The 18987-nt window shown below is 39.7% G+C and overlaps 1 protein-coding gene across 4 annotated transcripts in view; it reads right to left on the reverse strand.

Moving 5' to 3' along the window:
- Positions 1 to 18987, reverse strand: part of mid2 (midline 2) — a 181003-nt gene that overhangs the window by 87198 nt on the left and 74818 nt on the right. For all 4 annotated transcript variants that reach the window (XM_078954094.1, XM_023959096.2, XM_023959097.2 and 1 more), the window contains exon 2: positions 8491 to 9368. In XM_078954094.1, the coding sequence (XP_078810220.1) occupies positions 8491 to 9312 (822 nt within the window). In that variant the 5' untranslated portion in view covers positions 9313 to 9368. The remainder of the gene's footprint in view (positions 1 to 8490; positions 9369 to 18987) is intronic.

Genomic DNA, 18987 nt, shown 5'->3' on the forward strand with positions numbered 1-18987 from the left:
GAGGGAGGAAAGGATGGGGTTTCAACAAGACAGGCTAGCTGGAAGCCAAACGAGAGAGAGAGAGAGAGAGGAGGGAGAGAAAGGGGGAAGGGAGACAAAACCAGATTGACAGAGAGCAGGTGGGAATTATGATGTTTGAATGGCTGCATGCAAAACCAGAGAAAGTGGGAGGATTTTGATGACAGTGATGAAGTCTTTGCACGAGAGGAAAGTGTTACGAAACTTGTGAGTTCATGATAAATACAGAGCTGGGGGTGTTTGTTTTTTATTTGAGTAGGTTATTGACATGGCAGCTTTTTCATTTCCGTGATATATATATAGAAGACAAAAACTTATCCACATCCAAATCATGGGGAAAGCAATCCATCAGTTTTTTCCTTTCCCCGTCTTTCTTTTTAGTATATATACATGTACTGTATATATATATATATATATATATATATATATATATATATATATATATATATATATATATATATATATATACTGTATATAAATTATTGATTTACACTGAGATCAGGTGTGACCTACTTTGAAAATTTGTCAGCAGAATTGCATAGTGTCTGACTGTATGGATGCGATAGAAAGAATCCGAAGAGCCTGTTTCTGCTAATACAAACAACAGAAGCTCACTCCTGCAAAAAGCAAAGCAGATTGGGTTTCAAAACGGCGAGAAGGATCGAACATGACATGCCCATTCAACTTAGTAAAGCTGGAAAGTGCCCGAAGGAGCTGAAGAGGATGGAGAGTAAAAGATATTAGGAGTAAGAAGGGATGAAGGAAGAAACTGTGTAAACAGAAAAAAAAACAAACAGACAAAAAGCTGGAAGGGATGGAGAAAAATGAAGAGCAGAAAGGTAAAGCTCAAGGACAGAAAGTTGGTATGAAATGCCTCAAAGCGTCATTTTAATTTTCATTTGAAAATGTTTCATATTTTGTTATCCATAATATTAATGTATACACCAAACATATAGAGCATGGAGAGCTTTGCACGGTATCCTGCACATAGCTAAAGGAGGCTGCTAGAAACCAAATAATATTAGGATTAAGTGAACGTTAGCTCTGCTTTGGGCATTTTTCATCAAAGCCAACTCATTAGCACTTTAAGCTAAAGCACACACACCTACAACCCTCAGGATCATCAAAGCTATTTCAGGTAACTCACTAAGAACACAGTCAAAAAAACTTTCTATGCTGTGGTCTGCTGGTGTGGAGGAATTACTAACAGGGACAAAAAGAAACTGGAAAAGCTGGTGAAGAGAGCTGGCTCTGTCCTGGGCTGTCTGTCCCTTGGACTCAGTGGACTCTGTAGGTGAGTGGAGGATGCTGACAAAGCTATCCAGCATCCGGAACAACCCATCCCACCCTTTGTATGGGACGGCTAGGACCATGAGTAGCACGTTCAGCCAAAGATTGCTGCACCCCCAGTGCAAAAAGGAACGATGCCGGAGGTCCTTCGTCCCAACAGCAGTCAGGCTACAACCACACGGTCTAGGACTGCTGAAACCGCTGCTGCTATTTTTACCACTTAACTTGTTATTTTGACGTGTATTTTGTATGTTGACGTGTATTTTGACGTGTTTTTCCACTTTCTATTATTACAACTTTATTCTTACTCAATGCTACTTTTGTTTTTTTGTTTTTGCTGCTGTGACAACTGAATTTCCCCCTGGGGATCAATAAAGTCCTATCTTATCTTAAAAAGAAAAAAAGAAGAGACAAAGTTTTAATTTTTGATCATTATTGCGCCATATATAACTGAATGTATCCATTTTTAAATGTACTGTACATTTCATTTTATCATATTTGTTTTTTTCCACCTGGTTGCAGTTCCCAAAAATAGGAACTGAATAATACAAATCTTATTATATATATATATATATATATTTTTTTTAATTGAATATATTTTGTCCAAAAACAGGTGAGCAGAGCTTCTGTCTGAATGGATTTTTAATGATCCAACATGTACCCAAAGGGAAAGATACGGTGGCCCAGAAGGGTCACAACACAACACACAACGCATTAACTTTACACACAACACATTAACTTTACACACAACACATTAACTTAACACACAACACATTAACTTTACACACAACACATTAACTCACAACACAACACATTAACACACAACACAACACATTAACTCACAACACAACACATTAACTCACAACACAACACATTAACTCACAACACATTAACTCACAACACAACACATTAACTCACAACACAACACATTAACTCACAACACAACACAATAACTCACAACACAACACAATAACTCACAACACATTAACTCACAACACAACACATTAACTCAAAACACATCACAATAACTCACAACACACCACAATAACTCACAACACATTAACTCACAACACAACACATTAAGTCACAACGGAAGTAAAGCTGCAATGGAAGTGCTTTTATTCTGAAATTTCCACTGGGCTGAGTGGCTAACTGCCTAACACAGGGGTGGGCAATTCCAGGCCTCGAGGGCCGGTGTGTCTGCATGATTTCCAGATACTCTTGCCCTACTCATGGCTGATTACCTGGTTCAGGTGTGTCCAGCCAATAATCTTGCCCTACTCATGGCTGATTACCTGGTTCAGGTGTGTCCAGCCAATCAGAACATGCCAGAGCAGGGTATGCTGGAAAACATGCAGGACTGCGGCCCTCAGTGCCCACCTCTGGCCTAACAGAAAGTAACGTCACAGTGAGCTGTGGAGGGAGCATGATTTTCTACAAGAGAAGCTAGCAGCAGCGTTGCCAGATTGGGCGGTTTTGGGTGTAAATTTGCGGTCAAAAATGCATAATTTGGGCGGTTTTAAGGTCGGTTCAGCGGGTTTTTTCCCACTCATGAATATATAATAGCGGCCTACGTTAGGCCGTGTGGCTTTTGGAGTTCTACTGAAGCTCCGTGAACGGCAGAGCTTAATGGACCGGGCTCTCATCTAACCTGTTGTTGGGGGAGTGCAACGCCCCGCCTCTTAGGAATTGTGTTCATTAAAGCCTGACAGTGCGATCTCTCCACATCTCTCCACATTTGTCGTGTCAAGTGTTGGGGACCGCGTGCGTGTGTGAGAGGAAGAGGAAGAGGGAGCCGAAGAAAGGAGAGGAGCGGGTGCAGGGACTGGGAGGGTGTGTGGGTGGGTGGGGGGTGTTGGGGACCGAGTGAGTGTGAGAGGAGGGGGCTGAAGAAGGGAGAGGAGCGGAGCACGTGCAGCGACAGAGAGGGGTGTGAGTGCAGCACGGAGGAGTGTGCGTTAACATTGTGTAGCTTCTCTCCCTCACTGTGACGTTAATTTCAGAATAAAAGCACTTCCATTGCAGCTTTACTTCCGTTGAGAGTTAATGTGTTGTGTTGTGAGTTAATGTGTTGTGAGTTATTGTGTTGTGTTGTGAGTTATTATGTTGTGAGTTAATGTGTTGTGTTGTGAGTTATTGTGTTGTGTTGTGAGTTAATGTGTTGTGTTGTGAGTTAATGTGTTGTGTTGTGAGTTAATGTGTTGTGTTGTGAGTTAATGTGTTGTGTTGTGAGTTAATGTGTTGTGTTGTGAGTTAATGTGTTGTGTGTAAAGTTAATGTGTTGTGTGTAAAGTTAATGTGTTGTGTGTAAAGTTAATGTGTTGTGTGTTAAGTTAATGTGTTGTGGGTAAAGTTAATGTGTTGTGGGTAAAGTTAATGTGTTGTGGGTAAAGTTAATGTGTAGTGGGTGAAGTTAATGTGTAGTGGGTAAAGTTAATGTGTTGTGGGTAAAGTTAATGTGTTGTGTTGTGACCCTTCTGGGCCACCGTAGAAAGACCTGTAAGCAAACTGTGACTGACTTCCGGAATGAAGCATGTAGGAAAACAAATGGAGCCAGGTCACTTCACTTTAATGCAAAGCTCACTAACTTTAACTAGAAATACAAAAAATTTACAGACTAGTCCTAAAATATTTTTTTACCAGGTTGGTAATTTTAACCGTTCATCAGCATGCAATTTTTAAGTACAGTAAACCCTTGTTTTTCGCGGGGGTTACGTTCCAAAAAGAACCCGTGATAGGCAAAATCCGTGAAGTAGAAACCTCTATTTTATTTTACAATTATTATACAATTAAATCCTCTATTATACATTGAAAAGAAAAAACAAACCATTTTACAGGCTCAAGCATTTGTTTCACAAATAAAAGTACTTTAGCAACTTTTTTTCAACAAATAACTTCTGTACTGTACTGTCTAATAATAATTTTAATCATCAATGTGAACAGAAGGCTTCAAATCACGGAGATTAGCCCCGCCCACCGCGACCCGAGTTTTGGATTAAACGGGAGAAAATTTAAAATGATTATGAAAAAAATACAAAGTACAGTCGGACAAATAGTGGCTCAGGTGTATTTCACTGCTCTTTAGACTGAGCCGCTGCATCCTGACTCCGCTCTGCAGTGTTTTCTTCTTTTGAAGCCCGCGGTGTAGGTGTGTTTGTTCAGGAGAAGAACATTGTGATAGGCAGTTGTTGTTGCTCTTTTTCTATGGGTTTTAGAGAAACTCGAAATGGCAAGATGATTTGCACGTACGTGTTGTAAATTTGGCAAGCTGATTTACTTATGTGTACATATTAAACTGCAACGTTATTGACGCACAGGTAGAGAAGAATCTGAGTGACTTTTTAGCCAATCAGAATGCAGAACACAATGCACGATGCAAATCCGTGAAGTAGCGAAACCGTGAAAAGTAAACCGCGTTATATAGCGAGGGATCACTGTATACCAACCCAAAATTAAAAAACTCTAGTTTCAAATTGGAGTAATAGAAAAGTGAGTACACATCCCTACAGCTGTTGGGTCAATGGTCTAAGTATGACAAACATCGATACTGAACTACAAAAGGGGCTGTATGGTTGTGTAAGAGGACCCTAGTTCAAATCCTAGCAGGGAACTTTCTGTGTTGACTTCACATGTTCTGCTTGTGCATGTGTGAGTTTTCTCCCTTAGGATATGAGTGTGCGCATGGCCCTGCAACAGAGGGGCGACCTGTCCAGAGCGTACAGCTCAACAGTTGCTGGGATAGGCTCAAGCAAACCCGTGACTCAAAAAGAGATTAAAGAAGTCTAGAAAATGGATGGATGGATAAAATGAATGAACCCCACAAGTCCTTGTCTATCGAGGATGTGTTTGCTGTTGTGGAACCAGCTTTACCTCTCATATCTTTGCCAGCTTTCTAGGGTTGTGGAAATTCCTCCATAAGACAGCAAAATATCTCAGTAAGGTTACCTGCCAACAAATTCCAAATACAAGGCTTAACATGAGGCCTTTACAGTGACCACTTGCACCTAACATCTACATTAAAATGAAGTTAAAGTTTAGATTTTCAAGGTGTGCGTTGTAATGCGGTACAAAAGAAGAGACAGAAGTAGAACAGCCAACATATTTGAATGGTAGTGTTATAAAACAATACTTTTTAAAAAAACTAGACTGAAAAATATAACTTCCTGCATAAGCTTTCAAAAAACCAACTTTCTTGGTATAATATGACATTGTAGCTCCACAGACTAAACTAAAATATCTTTTTAAATGTTTCGGTTTAGCCACAAATGCAAAACCAATTGACTCTTAGCTTGACTATGCATCTAGGCTCCAAAGAGGAGTGTAAGCCTACCCTTTATGTATGCTCAATTGCATTTCAGTGAGTTTGTGATTGAAAGCAGACATTTTTATTTATTTATTCAAGTTGCCATCGCTTTAACCCTTGTGCTCTCCTATGACCCCACCCTTACATTGACGTGTTATCGCTACCATGACAGAGGTGAAGAGGATGTCATGTAATCCATGGACACCAGTGAAGATCACAGATCATTGAAGAAAAAAGGTTCAGTGCACTGTCTTCCCAATGTTAAAGTGCCTAAGATAGCACAAGGGAAGCACCCTAGCTGGGCTTTGCTCAATACACCCTGTAAATTTGTAACCTCTGAGCAAAATATGATCTTTCGCAGCTGCCTGGAGAATTAGCCACCCAATTCTCCCAATTCTCGCTTGTATAAGTCACAGTGTTTTGCATAGTTTGGCTGGGGGTGCGTCTTATACTCAGGTACAATTTATATGTGATTTTTGTTTTATTTATAAAATGTGTTTGCTTTTTCCCCACTAAAAACCACTAGAGGGCACTGTAGTTGTGTGTATCAGTATTTGCTATTTGCAAGAGAGAAGAAGAAGCTCTGGCCTCAGCGGAGTTGTTCAAAAGCAACAGGGATGATGAAGAATTCAACAGATTTAGTGATTTACCAGACCAACAGAAAGACTTTAGTTGACTTGTTAGCGTGTTCTTTATGCTATGAAGGGTGATCGAAAAAGAATTCAAAGGTTAAACAGGTTGATATAATTAATGATAGCTTGAAAAGCTGATGGGAGATTTGGAAAAGACCAGCCAATAGTGAGATTTCTTACATACGTGTAAAGGGTTAATGTATTGCTTTTCAAAGATTGAACAGTAAAGAAATAGAGCAAACTTTAAAGAAAAAGCAGAGAAAACACACAAAATTACCAGGCTAGGAGGCAAGCTACAAATTAGCTTCAACTAGAGCTTGAAATGGGGTTACTCTCTGAGATTTGGGACATGTTCAAAGTCCAGAAAGTTCAAATCCTTTGCTGGGCAGTGCTGAAAAGAACCACAGGCAGCCATGGACACTGTGTGTGTGGCAAACAGCTTACAGTAAACCCTCCTACAGGCTGGAGGGAATAGGGTCGCTCACACTTCTGAAAATAAAGCCTCCTCTGATGTGAGTTCACTCAGCGAGAGGTGTTGAGCAGGAACATTTTCGCTGACACCGTGCAGCAAAACTGCGGGCGACAGCCACAGTTTTCATAACACAAATCATCAATAATACAGAATGTGGGAGTGCATTTACACCGAGATGAAAAGGATTTTCCCGAGCCGCTGAGAACATTACTGCTGTGTTTTACCTCCAAGACCTGATGAGATTGATTCCTTTGTGCTGCACAGGGACCACGAACAATGCAAAATTGACACGCAGCTAACACAACTCTCACACCTACACTTTTGCACTTTACAGTGACTGTTAAAGCACAATTGTGCTTTAGTGAAATGGTGGAAAAAGGATATCTCAATTAATAAGGAACATCTTAAAGACCCACTCCAATAAAAATTGTATGTTTGGTGTTTTTAACATGTTCTTTTGGTCACTATTGTTGAGAACTCTCTGTTTACGTCCCACTAGATTACAAAGGATGCAACTGAATGGGACGGAGCTTGTGGTCCAGCAAGCATATTTTCTACGCTCATCTGCACCAGATTCACAATGTTTTAAATAAAGAAATACTCAGAAATTACATGTTAAACTTAATTTTCTTCACATATGTCCATTATCAGAAAAATACCGAGGTGAATGGGGGGCGTGGTTGCTCCGCAACAAGACTCCGGTCCACAACTGAACAACAAATTTTGAATGAACTCCTGCTGATCTGCAGAGAATATGGCTAAAAAGAGCAATAATTATAATTAAAAGACCACTGGGAACACTTTAAAAATAGATCAGAAGATGATCAGAGTGGGTCTTTCAGGGTTTAACTGTACCTGTATAACAATAAACAAGTACATTTTTTAATGTAACCTTTCCTCTTCCTGTTTTTGACTTTTTGTTTTGGTTCATTTTGAAGAATAATGTATCCAGTTCAGCACATTTCAATATCTACTTGTCCTATCTTCTCATCAAGCCTTAACCTCCAGCACACATACTTTGGAAATTATTGCACGAGTTCTGATCCTCCAACTGGCATGTCTCCACACATTTGAACAGCCCTACAGCAGAGGAAGCACGCACAGCTACTTATTACAGCATTTTAAATTATGTTCATTTTTCATTTGAAACCTAAAATCTGTGTTAAAATGTTTTGCTTTTTCCTTCCTCTTTTTCTGTCTAACTTTCCTTTAAATAGCACAGAGGCAAAATAATAATCAACTGATTCACATTCAGTGCCCAAAACACACTAAAAGTTTTAAAGCCAGCCAACAGAACTGCTTTGAGCAATTTTTTTTTCTTTTTTGGTGGAGTTAGCACTGGCGGCGGCCTTCCTCTGTTGTTTTTCACCCTGATTCAGCAGTCTCAGTTTTAACGCCGAGCTTGTGAAAGCTCAGTGTCCACAGGGAATGCCAGCTCATCGACTATTATAATGACGGCCCTCTCTTTTGGCCTCCATCTCCCTTCGCCCCTTCTCACTAGTAAACCACACTAATTGTCTCTTTTTTGTGTTCAGGATCAGCCTTTCTGTAGTTCTTGCTAACCAAAAGAACTGGTGTTTATGAATTAACCTCGGTGGGTCTTAAATTTGAGAGTCAATAAGACAAACATGTACAGATAGGTATACAAACATGGCACGTTTTTTTTTTTATATAAATCCTTATTATCCTTGTTTTTCATGTAAGTTTTATGACTTAAATTAAATGTAAGACTATCTAATTATGTGTTAACAGGTAAACTAAATCAAAGCACCAACCTTTAGTTTGTCAAAGCGGTCTGTGAGCGAGGACACCTGGTGCTCCCTGTGGCGCCCCACCAACTTGCAGAGGGAACATATGAGCTGGTCGTCCACCAAGCAGTACATGTTGACCTTCTCGTTCTCGTGCTCCAGGCAGGTCAGGCCGCGGAGGTGGGTGTCGGGCACTGGCTCCACCAGGCGGTGGCTGGTGAAGGGTTTCTTGTTGGGGTGTGTTGCGCGCAGACAGCGGTCACAGTACGACACCTCACATGTAACGCACGTCTTGACGGCCTCGCGCGGCGGATCCTGCTCACAGAACTGGCAGCTGATCCGTGGCTCCATCTTCACAACGATGGCCGGGCTGTGGTTTGCGTTGTTGTGGTTGATGTGATTGGTGTGGTTGGAGTGCGGGTGCGAATGGCTGGAGGTGGCTGGGCTGCTGCGGGCACTTCCTCCGCCTGTGCCACCACCTCCGCCGATCGTCCCGGCTATTGTACCGCTAATGGTGGCGGTGTAGGGCCGCTGCGGCTGCAGGCGCCGGCTCTCTGTGGGGGAGTTGGGTCCACTCAGGGAGGCCTTTTGGAAGCGGTCAATGATGTTCTGCAGCGTCACATTGCGCTTCAGGCCTTCTAAGCCACGGTGATTCAGCGTGATGACGTAGCGACAGGTGGGGCACTGAAAGGCCGAGATGGATTCCAAGGGTTTGGTGGTGGAGCAGTGAGACACCAGGATGCGGTGAGCGCAGTTGAAGCACAGGCTGTGGGCACAAGGCAAGAGCAAAGGATCTTCAAATAACTCCAGGCAGATCGGGCAAGTCAGCTCAGACTCCAGTGTTTCCATCTTCAATTAAACCAATCTAAAGAAGACATCAAATCCCACGGAAGCTGGCCAAGTACCTGAGGGGAAGAGAGAAAACAAAATAAAGGCTTACTGAGAAGGATCTTCTGAGGCATTTATTCATAAAGAAGTGTCAAAAAGGAATTTAAGATTTATTTCTGATTTATTTTACTTGAACCAAATATAGAATATTTTGTTGAAAACAAAGAAAAAATTAAAACGCTGCAGGTGTTGTTGGTTTTTCTTTTCACTTTTATTGATAAATAGTGTAAGTAAAACTTCCTGTTTTATACAACAATGAAAATACAATGTTCTAAATTTATAAGTAACTGAAGAAAACACAAATAAATCTATTTGCGCCTAAACTGTACCATTCAAAATCTATAGTCTTTCCTGCCCTGCTGTTTTTCTGTGCAAGGAATCGTGGATAACACTTTAATTCAGCAAATCCATTATAAAACAATCCCTTCAATATTTTGAGACTTTGATCGTTTTGGCAACTTAGCGGCCTTGTGGGAGAGTGTTCACCTGAGCCTAGAAGTCTGTGGGTTCAAATCCTCAGTTGAGTCATACCAAAGACTAAAAATCAAAACCCAATGTCTCAGCATTGAAGTTTTGGATTGGTGAGTTAAACACCTAAAATGTTCTAAAGCACGTCTGTGTCTGAAACTTACTGCTCCCCAAGAGCATGGGTCAAAGGTGGAGAATAAATTTCACACACCAAGGTGTGTGATAACTAAAGGGTGTTTACCTTATTCCTGTTGGGATTTCCTTGGAACATATTGTAATGGGGGATTACAGAGATGAGCAGTAAAGATCAGCCTTCAATACATATCCATCTATCTTCTTCCGCTTAGAATACATATGAACTTTCCAAATGATACATGATTGCTGTGGAAATGGTTTATTTGATGAAGGTATGTTATCTTTAAGATTTTACCAACACAAGTCCCCTTCTTCACATGCAGTTTATTGCATAGTTTTAGGAAAATAAGTAAGTGAACCAACAAGGTCAGCAGATAGAATTGACAAAAGATTAATAAAGAAAACTGGCAAAGAAAAAATAAATAAATAAATAAGGCAGATATGTGCTGTCCACGTTTCAGCATGACTCCTAACTTTGCTGCATCTCTCTTGAGCCATTACAATCCCTTTGTCCCATTTAATTTCAACCTTCAATGTGCGACACAAACAGCAATTTCAGGTACATCAAAAAGACAACAAGAATGCTAATAAGGAAAATTGATTTCAGGTCATCCCCCTTTGCTCTTCCGGGACTCTCAAATCTTAGCACTTTGCTGCCAGAGCATCTAGTTTTCTTCTCCCTCGAGGTGGCCTAAAAAAAAAAAATCGCTAACGTGAAATCACTATGAAACGCAACTTCCAGATGTAAAGGCGGTCAGTTAGCAGTGACCTTTTTATGTCCTTAAAAAGTTTTGGACGTTTTATTGGAATAATTACACAAAAGAGAAAATAGGCACACAATAAGTACAACTCTTACAAACACTGAAAAGCCTCAAAAGAAAAAAAAAAAGCCTTATAATTCAGTGCGCCTTGTATATAAATTCTAGTTGTGCTTCCGTATGTTGAACCAATTGAGGTACATGGCGCTTTGTCAAAATATCAGTTAAAAAAGAAAGGAGTTAAAAAGTTAAAAAAAATTGGGTTTTACTGTCAATATGCTAACGTGGTTGACGTGTAGCAGTGTCAAACTGTGATTTCTACATGCTGGAAAAATGGTCGGGTGTAATTTTGAACACGTTAATGCAGCTCATCTGTACGCCGGAGTTTTAGGGCCACCAAAAAACGAAAATTTATGAGAAAAAAACTCGTAAATTTACAAGCTTTTAAGTCGTACATTTAAGAGATTAAAGTCGAAGTGAGCAGTAACAGAGCAGCAGCAGAGCAGACCGACTAAACTTAGTTGAACAGGTGAGCTGAATGTTTATTGATAACGTTCCAAATTTTTGGAAGCTCATTAGTTTATTTACAATTTCTTAATGTTTTATTCATTGATGGGTGGTTTGCAGGATCTCTGCAGCCCAATGAAGCCATCGGTATCCCTGCAGTTGTTCCCCTGAATCATTTCTTCCTCCAAAGACAAGATCTCTACGTCTGTGTGACGCTTCCGTCTGAGGAGGAGAAGCACTTTTTGGCATTTTCCACGTTCTTATGCTAATATAACAGACTATTTTCATTCCTCTTTATTGTTTTATATTGAAACGGGACGTTTCCTCTGGAGAAGGGGGCGTATGTAACACTGTTTTCTTCCACATTGGTGTTTGGATGACAGGTTCATGACGTAATGTGACAAATGAACTTCAGGGTTTGTGTATGAAAAGGAAAATAAAGGCTGCAGCGGTCCTCTACACCCAAACGTGTCTCTGAGCTCCTTAATTCACATATTAAACTCCGCTTTACCGACACTGAACCCCGGAAAGACGGCTCCACTAAAAATGATCTCATTTTGAGTCGCCAGAAGGTTCAGAATCTCTTTTTTTTAAACAGATCCAGGAAGAAAGCTTCACAAAAAGCTCCACATATTTCATCTTCTAGCTAGGTTCCGATGATCGAAAAAACGTTGGTGTTTCCTCTTTAATCTATGACTTTTTTCTCGTAAATTTACAAGATTTTAAGTCGTAAATTTATGAGATATAAACTCGTAAATTTACGAGATAAAAGTCATAATCAAAAAACAAAAAAAGTTTTTGTAAACTGGCCCTAAACCTCCGTCGTACATCTGTAGCGCTGTCAGACTGGGATTTTCTTATGTTACTAAAAAGGTTGGGAGTTACCGTAGTAACGGTAACATTTGTTTTAGTGGTGTCAGTCTGTTTTGTTACAAGATGCAAAGAAGGATGAGAGTTACAGATATTGTGAATACGCGTCTCACGCTTTTAACATTGCTTAGCGTGTAGCGTGTCACAAACATGTTCTAGAATTACTGTGAATGCAATTAATTAAAACTGACAGACTTATCTCTGACTCCTTTGTCTCTGAAAATTTGCTTATGTTATGTCTTTCACTAAACGTGCCCTGACATTATTAAAAAAAATATTTATTAACGATGTTGATAAATACCATGCAGAAAATACTGTATTAAAAAAAGAAAAATAGTGTAACTTTAAATGTGATAACTTTGGTAAAAACATTGTAAAAAACAGCTACATAAATATGGTTCTCATCAAATGTTTTTGTATTTTCTGTGAAAAATGTCACAATTTACTTATCAGACCAACAGATAATTATATGGAAATTATCAATAATCTCCATAAACGTTAGAAAGCCCACAGGAACAGGAACTGCCTCACCAGTGAACTCTACTGACACTCAGCTGTGAAGACACATATTATGCATCATAAGGCTTTGCTGTAAAATGAACTACTGATAATGAATACCTGCTCTCAGTAAACCAGGCAGCTAAAGAGTAATGAGAAGTGTTTCTGTGTGTGTCTGAGGCAGGAACTGTTTATTTTTGATAACAGCTTCTGCTGGGGGCTAAGGTTTCTCACAGCTGGATGTCACATATAGTAGATCTTTGGCTTTAAGTTAGTAATATGCACACGACGAATGCATATTTAGTCATCTTAATTTTTTCACCGACATTGGCTGATATTTATCAAACAGCGTTTGGCCTTAAGGAGCGAAAAAGTTCAGCAGCAAGCTGCCAGCGTCGCGTCCTGCTTCATCACGGTGACTACTTTATCTACACGGATCAGACAGCTGATGCCCCCAGGAAAACAAATGAAAAAGATCAAACCCAGTGAACATGAGCTAAAGCAATGTGGGGAGGCATGGAAAGTCCCCACATTATCATCTGTCTATTTTTAGTTGAAGTTTTTCAATAAAAACAACACCAATCTTGATTTTTTTTTATCATTAAAACAGATTCAAATATTTTTTAACAACAAAATATATTTAACAGTGCTTATTGCCCAGTCTGATTTTCTTTACCCAAGGCAGAGCATGCTAATCCTGATGTTTATGTCTAATGGAGCAGGCTCTTATAATTAACAGCCAGCTTTAACACACCATCAGCAGCCTATTTAAGCTTCAGTTATGTCATTCTGGGGAAACAATATCAGTTATGATTGGAGACACTTGGGTGCTTTGTGGCACAGGTGTTTGTTCAACTGGCAAACATACATACACACAAACACACACACACGCACACACAGTAACGCAAAGAAAAGACCTTTAAAACCAAAGCAGAATATTTGTATTTAGAAAAAAAAGTCCATATTTATTCACTACTCCTGTTAAAGTGAGGAAAGCAATCTGATGCAGTTGGTGTTTGAAGACTACAAACACAGATTTACTGTATTTTACCATTAGGGTTAGTGGTGCTTTATTGCATATTTGGCCAGGGGTACGAATAATATGTGATTAAAAAAAAGACATGCATATATTCTCCTCTGACCTCAACAAGGTATTTCCACCCACAGACCTGCTGCTCACTGGATATTTTCTCTTTTCCGGACCATTCTCTGTTAACCCTTAGAGATCGTTGTGCGTGAAAATCCTAGTAGATCAGCAGTTTTTGAAATACTCAGACCAGCTCTGATGCTCAGTTTGAACTGCAGCAGAACATCTTGACCTGGCGTCTACATGGCGAAATGCATTGAGTGGCTGCAATGTGATTGGATGATTAGAAATTTGTTCTAGTGAGCAGTTGGACAGGTGTGCCTAATAAAGTGACCAGTGAAGGTATACGATTTATTCTTTTTTATTATGCATTTTTGGTGGCTGCTTCTACTCCGGAGCGACATATAGTGCGGAAAATACAGTATGCACACACACACTCTCATCCAAACCTAAAAGGACGTTGTAATAGACTCGCCCTGATCCAGTGCCATTACCATAGTATGACTTTTTTTTTTTTGCTCTCAGAGCTTAAAAGGGGCTTCATTGAAGATTTATTGGTGTGTCTCAGGAGACTAATAGGGTCATTTTTCTTTAGTTCAAATTCAGACATGCCTCTAGACATAGCTTTTATCAGTCCCCTGCTTAACAATAGAGTTGTGTTTGGCTGTATTTTTATCTTTATGTTAAAGATTATTCTGAAAACAATTCGGGTCAATAAAGAGGGCAACAGAAATGACTTAAAGTTCACGGTTTGGGATGTTTCAACTCGGGAAAATTAGCCAAAAATAGAACAAACTGATGTCATGCCTTGGCTCATTTTTACATTCTTTACAAAAAAAAATAAGAGGTTGTCCCCCGGGCATGTGAGGGGACAGAGCTGTAAAGTATGTGCAGCAAAAATAATGATCCTTCATGCAGCCGCAGAGCCACCATGAGAATAAGAAGACGATGTAGAATAGTCTAATCAACGGGTGTCTACATGCGGCACAAAGTCTTTTGGAAAAAGAAAGCTCTTAAAACCAAATTCCCCCACTTGTCCCACACCCATCCCTTATCTACACCTACAAAATTCTAAGCAGGGTCATGAAGGTCGACTGAGCTGCCTTTGCTATCTCCAGAAAAAGGGAGGGTACACCCTGTACAGGCCATCAGTCCATGGATACAAAGACAAAATACCACATTGTCTGTCTTAAAAACAATTCAGTTTCCAATTACTAACAAAATCAGCAACAAAAAAAACAATTCTAAGCACCATACCCCTGTGCAGCCCTCTAAAATCCAAAGTATTACCACTTACACACTATAAAACTGTTCAAATTAATTACTTAAAGATCCACATTATCCCTTCATCATCTATATTTAGTTAGGGTCACAGGGGCTGCAACAGGGTACCCCCCTAAAGCCTTGGTAACCAGTGCCCTTACAGGTGGATGTGGGCTGTCTGCAGGCGTAACATGGGCAAACCTTTACAGGAAGGAGCGCACATAAAATATTTGGAACGTGTACCACTACATAGAGCGAAAATGATCATGAACATTTTTCCTTTAGGGACATGATACAGGTGACAGATTGAAGCGAACACTTAAACAACACCTAAGGCAGAAGTAGGTGAGACACAGGCAGGTCGTACCAACTTTTCAGAAGCAAATTTTCAAATGTATATCACTGACATACAACAATGGTATGTTCCATTTTTATGAGGTGCCTTAAGGTGGCCATACGAGCCTTAAGGGAACTTCTGTGCTCCTCTCAAGATGCGCCTGCACCTTTCTATGATTCTCCATAGGCCCGGACAACCCAAAAACCTGCAACACCCAGGGGTATGTGGATAAGCCTGAAACCAGACGTCAGTCCACAATAGCTTCACGTAGGCAGAACCACAATTTCTAATCTCTAGGTAACCCTTTAGGCCTGTTTTTGTACTGTGGGAGGAAGCTGGAGTTCCCACCAACACACAAGGAGAACATCACACAGAAAGACTCTATCCAAATCTTTCACCGTGAGGTAGAGGTGCCAACCGCTACTCCTCAGCCCACAGGGGTCTATTTTTCTCTACTCACAGCTGTTTTATCATTTGCTTGTTCCACAGAAAGGAACTGGACATGACTTGATTATCAGGGTGAGTGAAGGCGGTGCATCCTGTGTCAGACTTTTTTTTTTCTTTTATCTCTAACAAACCAAAACACCTGAAAGCCGCTACAACAGCTGCTTGTTTGGAAGGAAGGGGCTTTTGTTTTGGCAGAACACAAAGAACAAAACTGGCTAGTCCTGCTAGTCTTGGTGATCAATTACAGATCCTGGACTTTCACCTCCTTTTTGCCATCATTTAGATGTTTTGCAGTCTTTTTTAGGACTTGAGATTTACACCTTCAAGCTGTAAACGTTTTTTTTCTGCATGCCAAATTGATCACAAATATCAGAGTTTGTTTTAGCTGCACCAGAGTTCAACCTTAACACAAAGAAAACTACCCAAGGAGGATCCAGGCAGGGTAAAAGTGTTGTAAACTATTACTTTACTCCCTTAAAGATCTTTTTTTTTTAAATCATTCATTTATCTTATATACACAAATACAGAATACCAGGTTGCTGGAGCCTATCCCAGTTACCCTGGACAGATCGTCAGTCTACTGCAGGGTGTACCTATTCATAACATCACAAATAAAAACTAGTCATTCTGTGTTTAAAAGGCTGGCAATTTGTCTTTGTAGATGTTTTTTTTTTTTTGGGTGGGGGACCATAATAAATAAAAGTTCCACTCCAATCATCTTTTGATCTATTTTAAAAGTGTTCCCAGTGCAGAGCAGCTGTAGTTCATTAGACATTCACTTTGACACTTGGTTCAGAGTAAGCTTAACAACTGCATGTTTTCATCTGCTCCTGATTCACAACAATTTGAATGAGACACTCAGAAATTCAGTTTTGAGCTTCTTTTCCTTTAATTTTTTCCAATTTTCTGCAATACACGGTTGGAAAATTGACATGAGATTCTTAAGCTGACAATGATAATTTAATATTAAGTCCCTTTTTTATTGAAATCATTTCTTTGACAAATGGAGGGAGAGTTCCAGCTTAACACTGATGCTAGACATCCATTAAACTAAGCTGCTTTTTCCCCTCATAGTTTTGCAGGATGAAAGTTTACTTGCAAAGAAAGACTATAGATTAAGAACGTCAACACCGACTTGTTGATGCAGAGACATCCACGTGTTTCCTGACATGTGCTCATGACAGTCGTAAACAAACGCAAAGCCACGGCGCACTGTGAGTGTCCATACTTCAGCATCAGCTGCCTCCATCAGCTGATTTAGTCTCATGACTGTGACAGCCTGCAGCCAATAGTCACTTTTCCCTGAGTGCTCATCAGCTCCTATCCACCAGGGCCGTAAACACATCACTCCATCTGCCTACAGACTAATCCCCATTGATGCAACTATCTATTGGTTTGGAGCTGAGGGCTGTCAATCACAGGATCATCCCACCAAAGAAACGGGGGGGGGGGGGGGGGGGTCTGAAGGGGGCAGGGGGGAGGGCTGAAGACGCTCTGGCTTTTCCTAGCTCTGGCTTTTCCTAGCAGCCGTGAAATACATTTTGAGGTTCAATTATCACAGTTTTTTAACTATAAGTAAAAGTATGTGTGCAAAGTTGAAGGACACCACCAAAGCAAATGATACAAACAACTACTGTGTCTATATATCTACATATACAAGATATTTTTCATGTTCTGATAATATATTTTCTTGCGTGTTGCATCAGCAAGAAAATTCCTGTTTTTTTCTTTTTTTTATGATCATCTTCTAAATAAAGTTTCTGATTAAACCATGACATGCTTGTTTTTGATTTTCCTCTCTTGTCATTGGGGAAAATGACCACCCTCTTATTCATTCTCTGCAGCATCACATCACAGGAAATAACAGGAAATATTGTCTGCAATTGAAACGGACTAATTAAAACCAGCCTTTATGTGGTGAAGAAATCTGAAAATATGCCATTTGCTATTTAGCCTGTTTTTTCCCACTAAAATGAATTGTTAAACAATATGCTTTTGAACTGTGTCCTCAATTTGCTGTAAAAACATTGTTATACACAGAGTTGTGTGTCAAACCCAGGCAAAAGGTTATAAATGTAACTAATCAAAAGCTCCCATGGCTTCCTTGTTCAATATTATTTATTAAAAAGCTTCTTGTTGGGAAGAAAACAAGGTCTAAAAGTTTGATGAAGCTCAGAACTAAAAGGAGTAGCTCTACCTTCATTTCTCTATGACTTGGTTCAACGTGGCAGGCGGCTGGTTTCCACAAAATGTTATGTTGCTTAAATCACTTTCACACATTGGTGAGGTGGCAGTAATAAGCCTAAAGCCACAAATAAACCCCTTCATAAAAATAAAAAACTGTGCATGAATGACTTCATTAGTGTTAGAGTTCAACACAACCCTACAGTCCTTTCTCTGTCCCTTCAGCTGAGCATTCAAATCCCAGAGAAACAGGACACTGTTTGAGTGGAATCTTTGGAATTCAGATAGAGATGTTAAGACTTTAGAGATCAATTAAATTTGTTGAAAACACTGAAAAGTGCAAAACATGTCCAAACCAGTCAAACACTGTGACACTGTTCTTTTATACGTTTTTTTTTTTTTTGACGCAAAAAGAAAGGGCTTGACAGGTTGGCAAAATTACAATGTTTTATGTTTGATTTGCAACATGTGACCTAAAACTACGGTTACCTTTTAGTCAACATCTAAATTCTTAATATTACAGTCCATCCATTTCACATTTTTTAAGTTTACCCGCCATTAGGGCTATGAGGAAAAATGTGCGATATTAGTGATTAATATTGCAATGGCGATCTGACTTGCAATACATGAAAAAATTGTAAGACAACTAATAAAATATTTTCATTATGATGATAAATTTCCGATTAACTGTGCAGACCTACATGCCATTGATACAGATGCCGTAATGTGTATGGCATGTACAGTACATGCCATACAATATACACAGCTGAGAAGACGGTCTTGAGCTCAACCATTAGATTGAGTGAACTTTTACACTAGAATAATTTATCCACAAAGTCAAGTTGTCGAAAAGAAGCTAGTTGTGCTCGCCCTCTGAGCTTTATACTTGTGTTACTTTTCTTGATTTACAATTTTTCAAACTAAAACTTGTTTTTGTCACTCTAAATGACTTGCATTTACATTGCAGGGTATTTTTTCGGGGGTGACTAAAGTATTGCAGAGAAAACAAGCTAGCTCACCCTCTGAGCTTTATGTGTTAATAAAAACCACACTGCAATAAAGATAGGAGTTTCTTTTTTACT

This window comes from Oryzias latipes, chromosome 10 (genome assembly GCF_053564925.1).
Source record: "Oryzias latipes strain Hd-rR chromosome 10, Olatipes_Hd-rR_3.1".
Taxonomy (NCBI): domain Eukaryota; kingdom Metazoa; phylum Chordata; class Actinopteri; order Beloniformes; family Adrianichthyidae; genus Oryzias; species Oryzias latipes.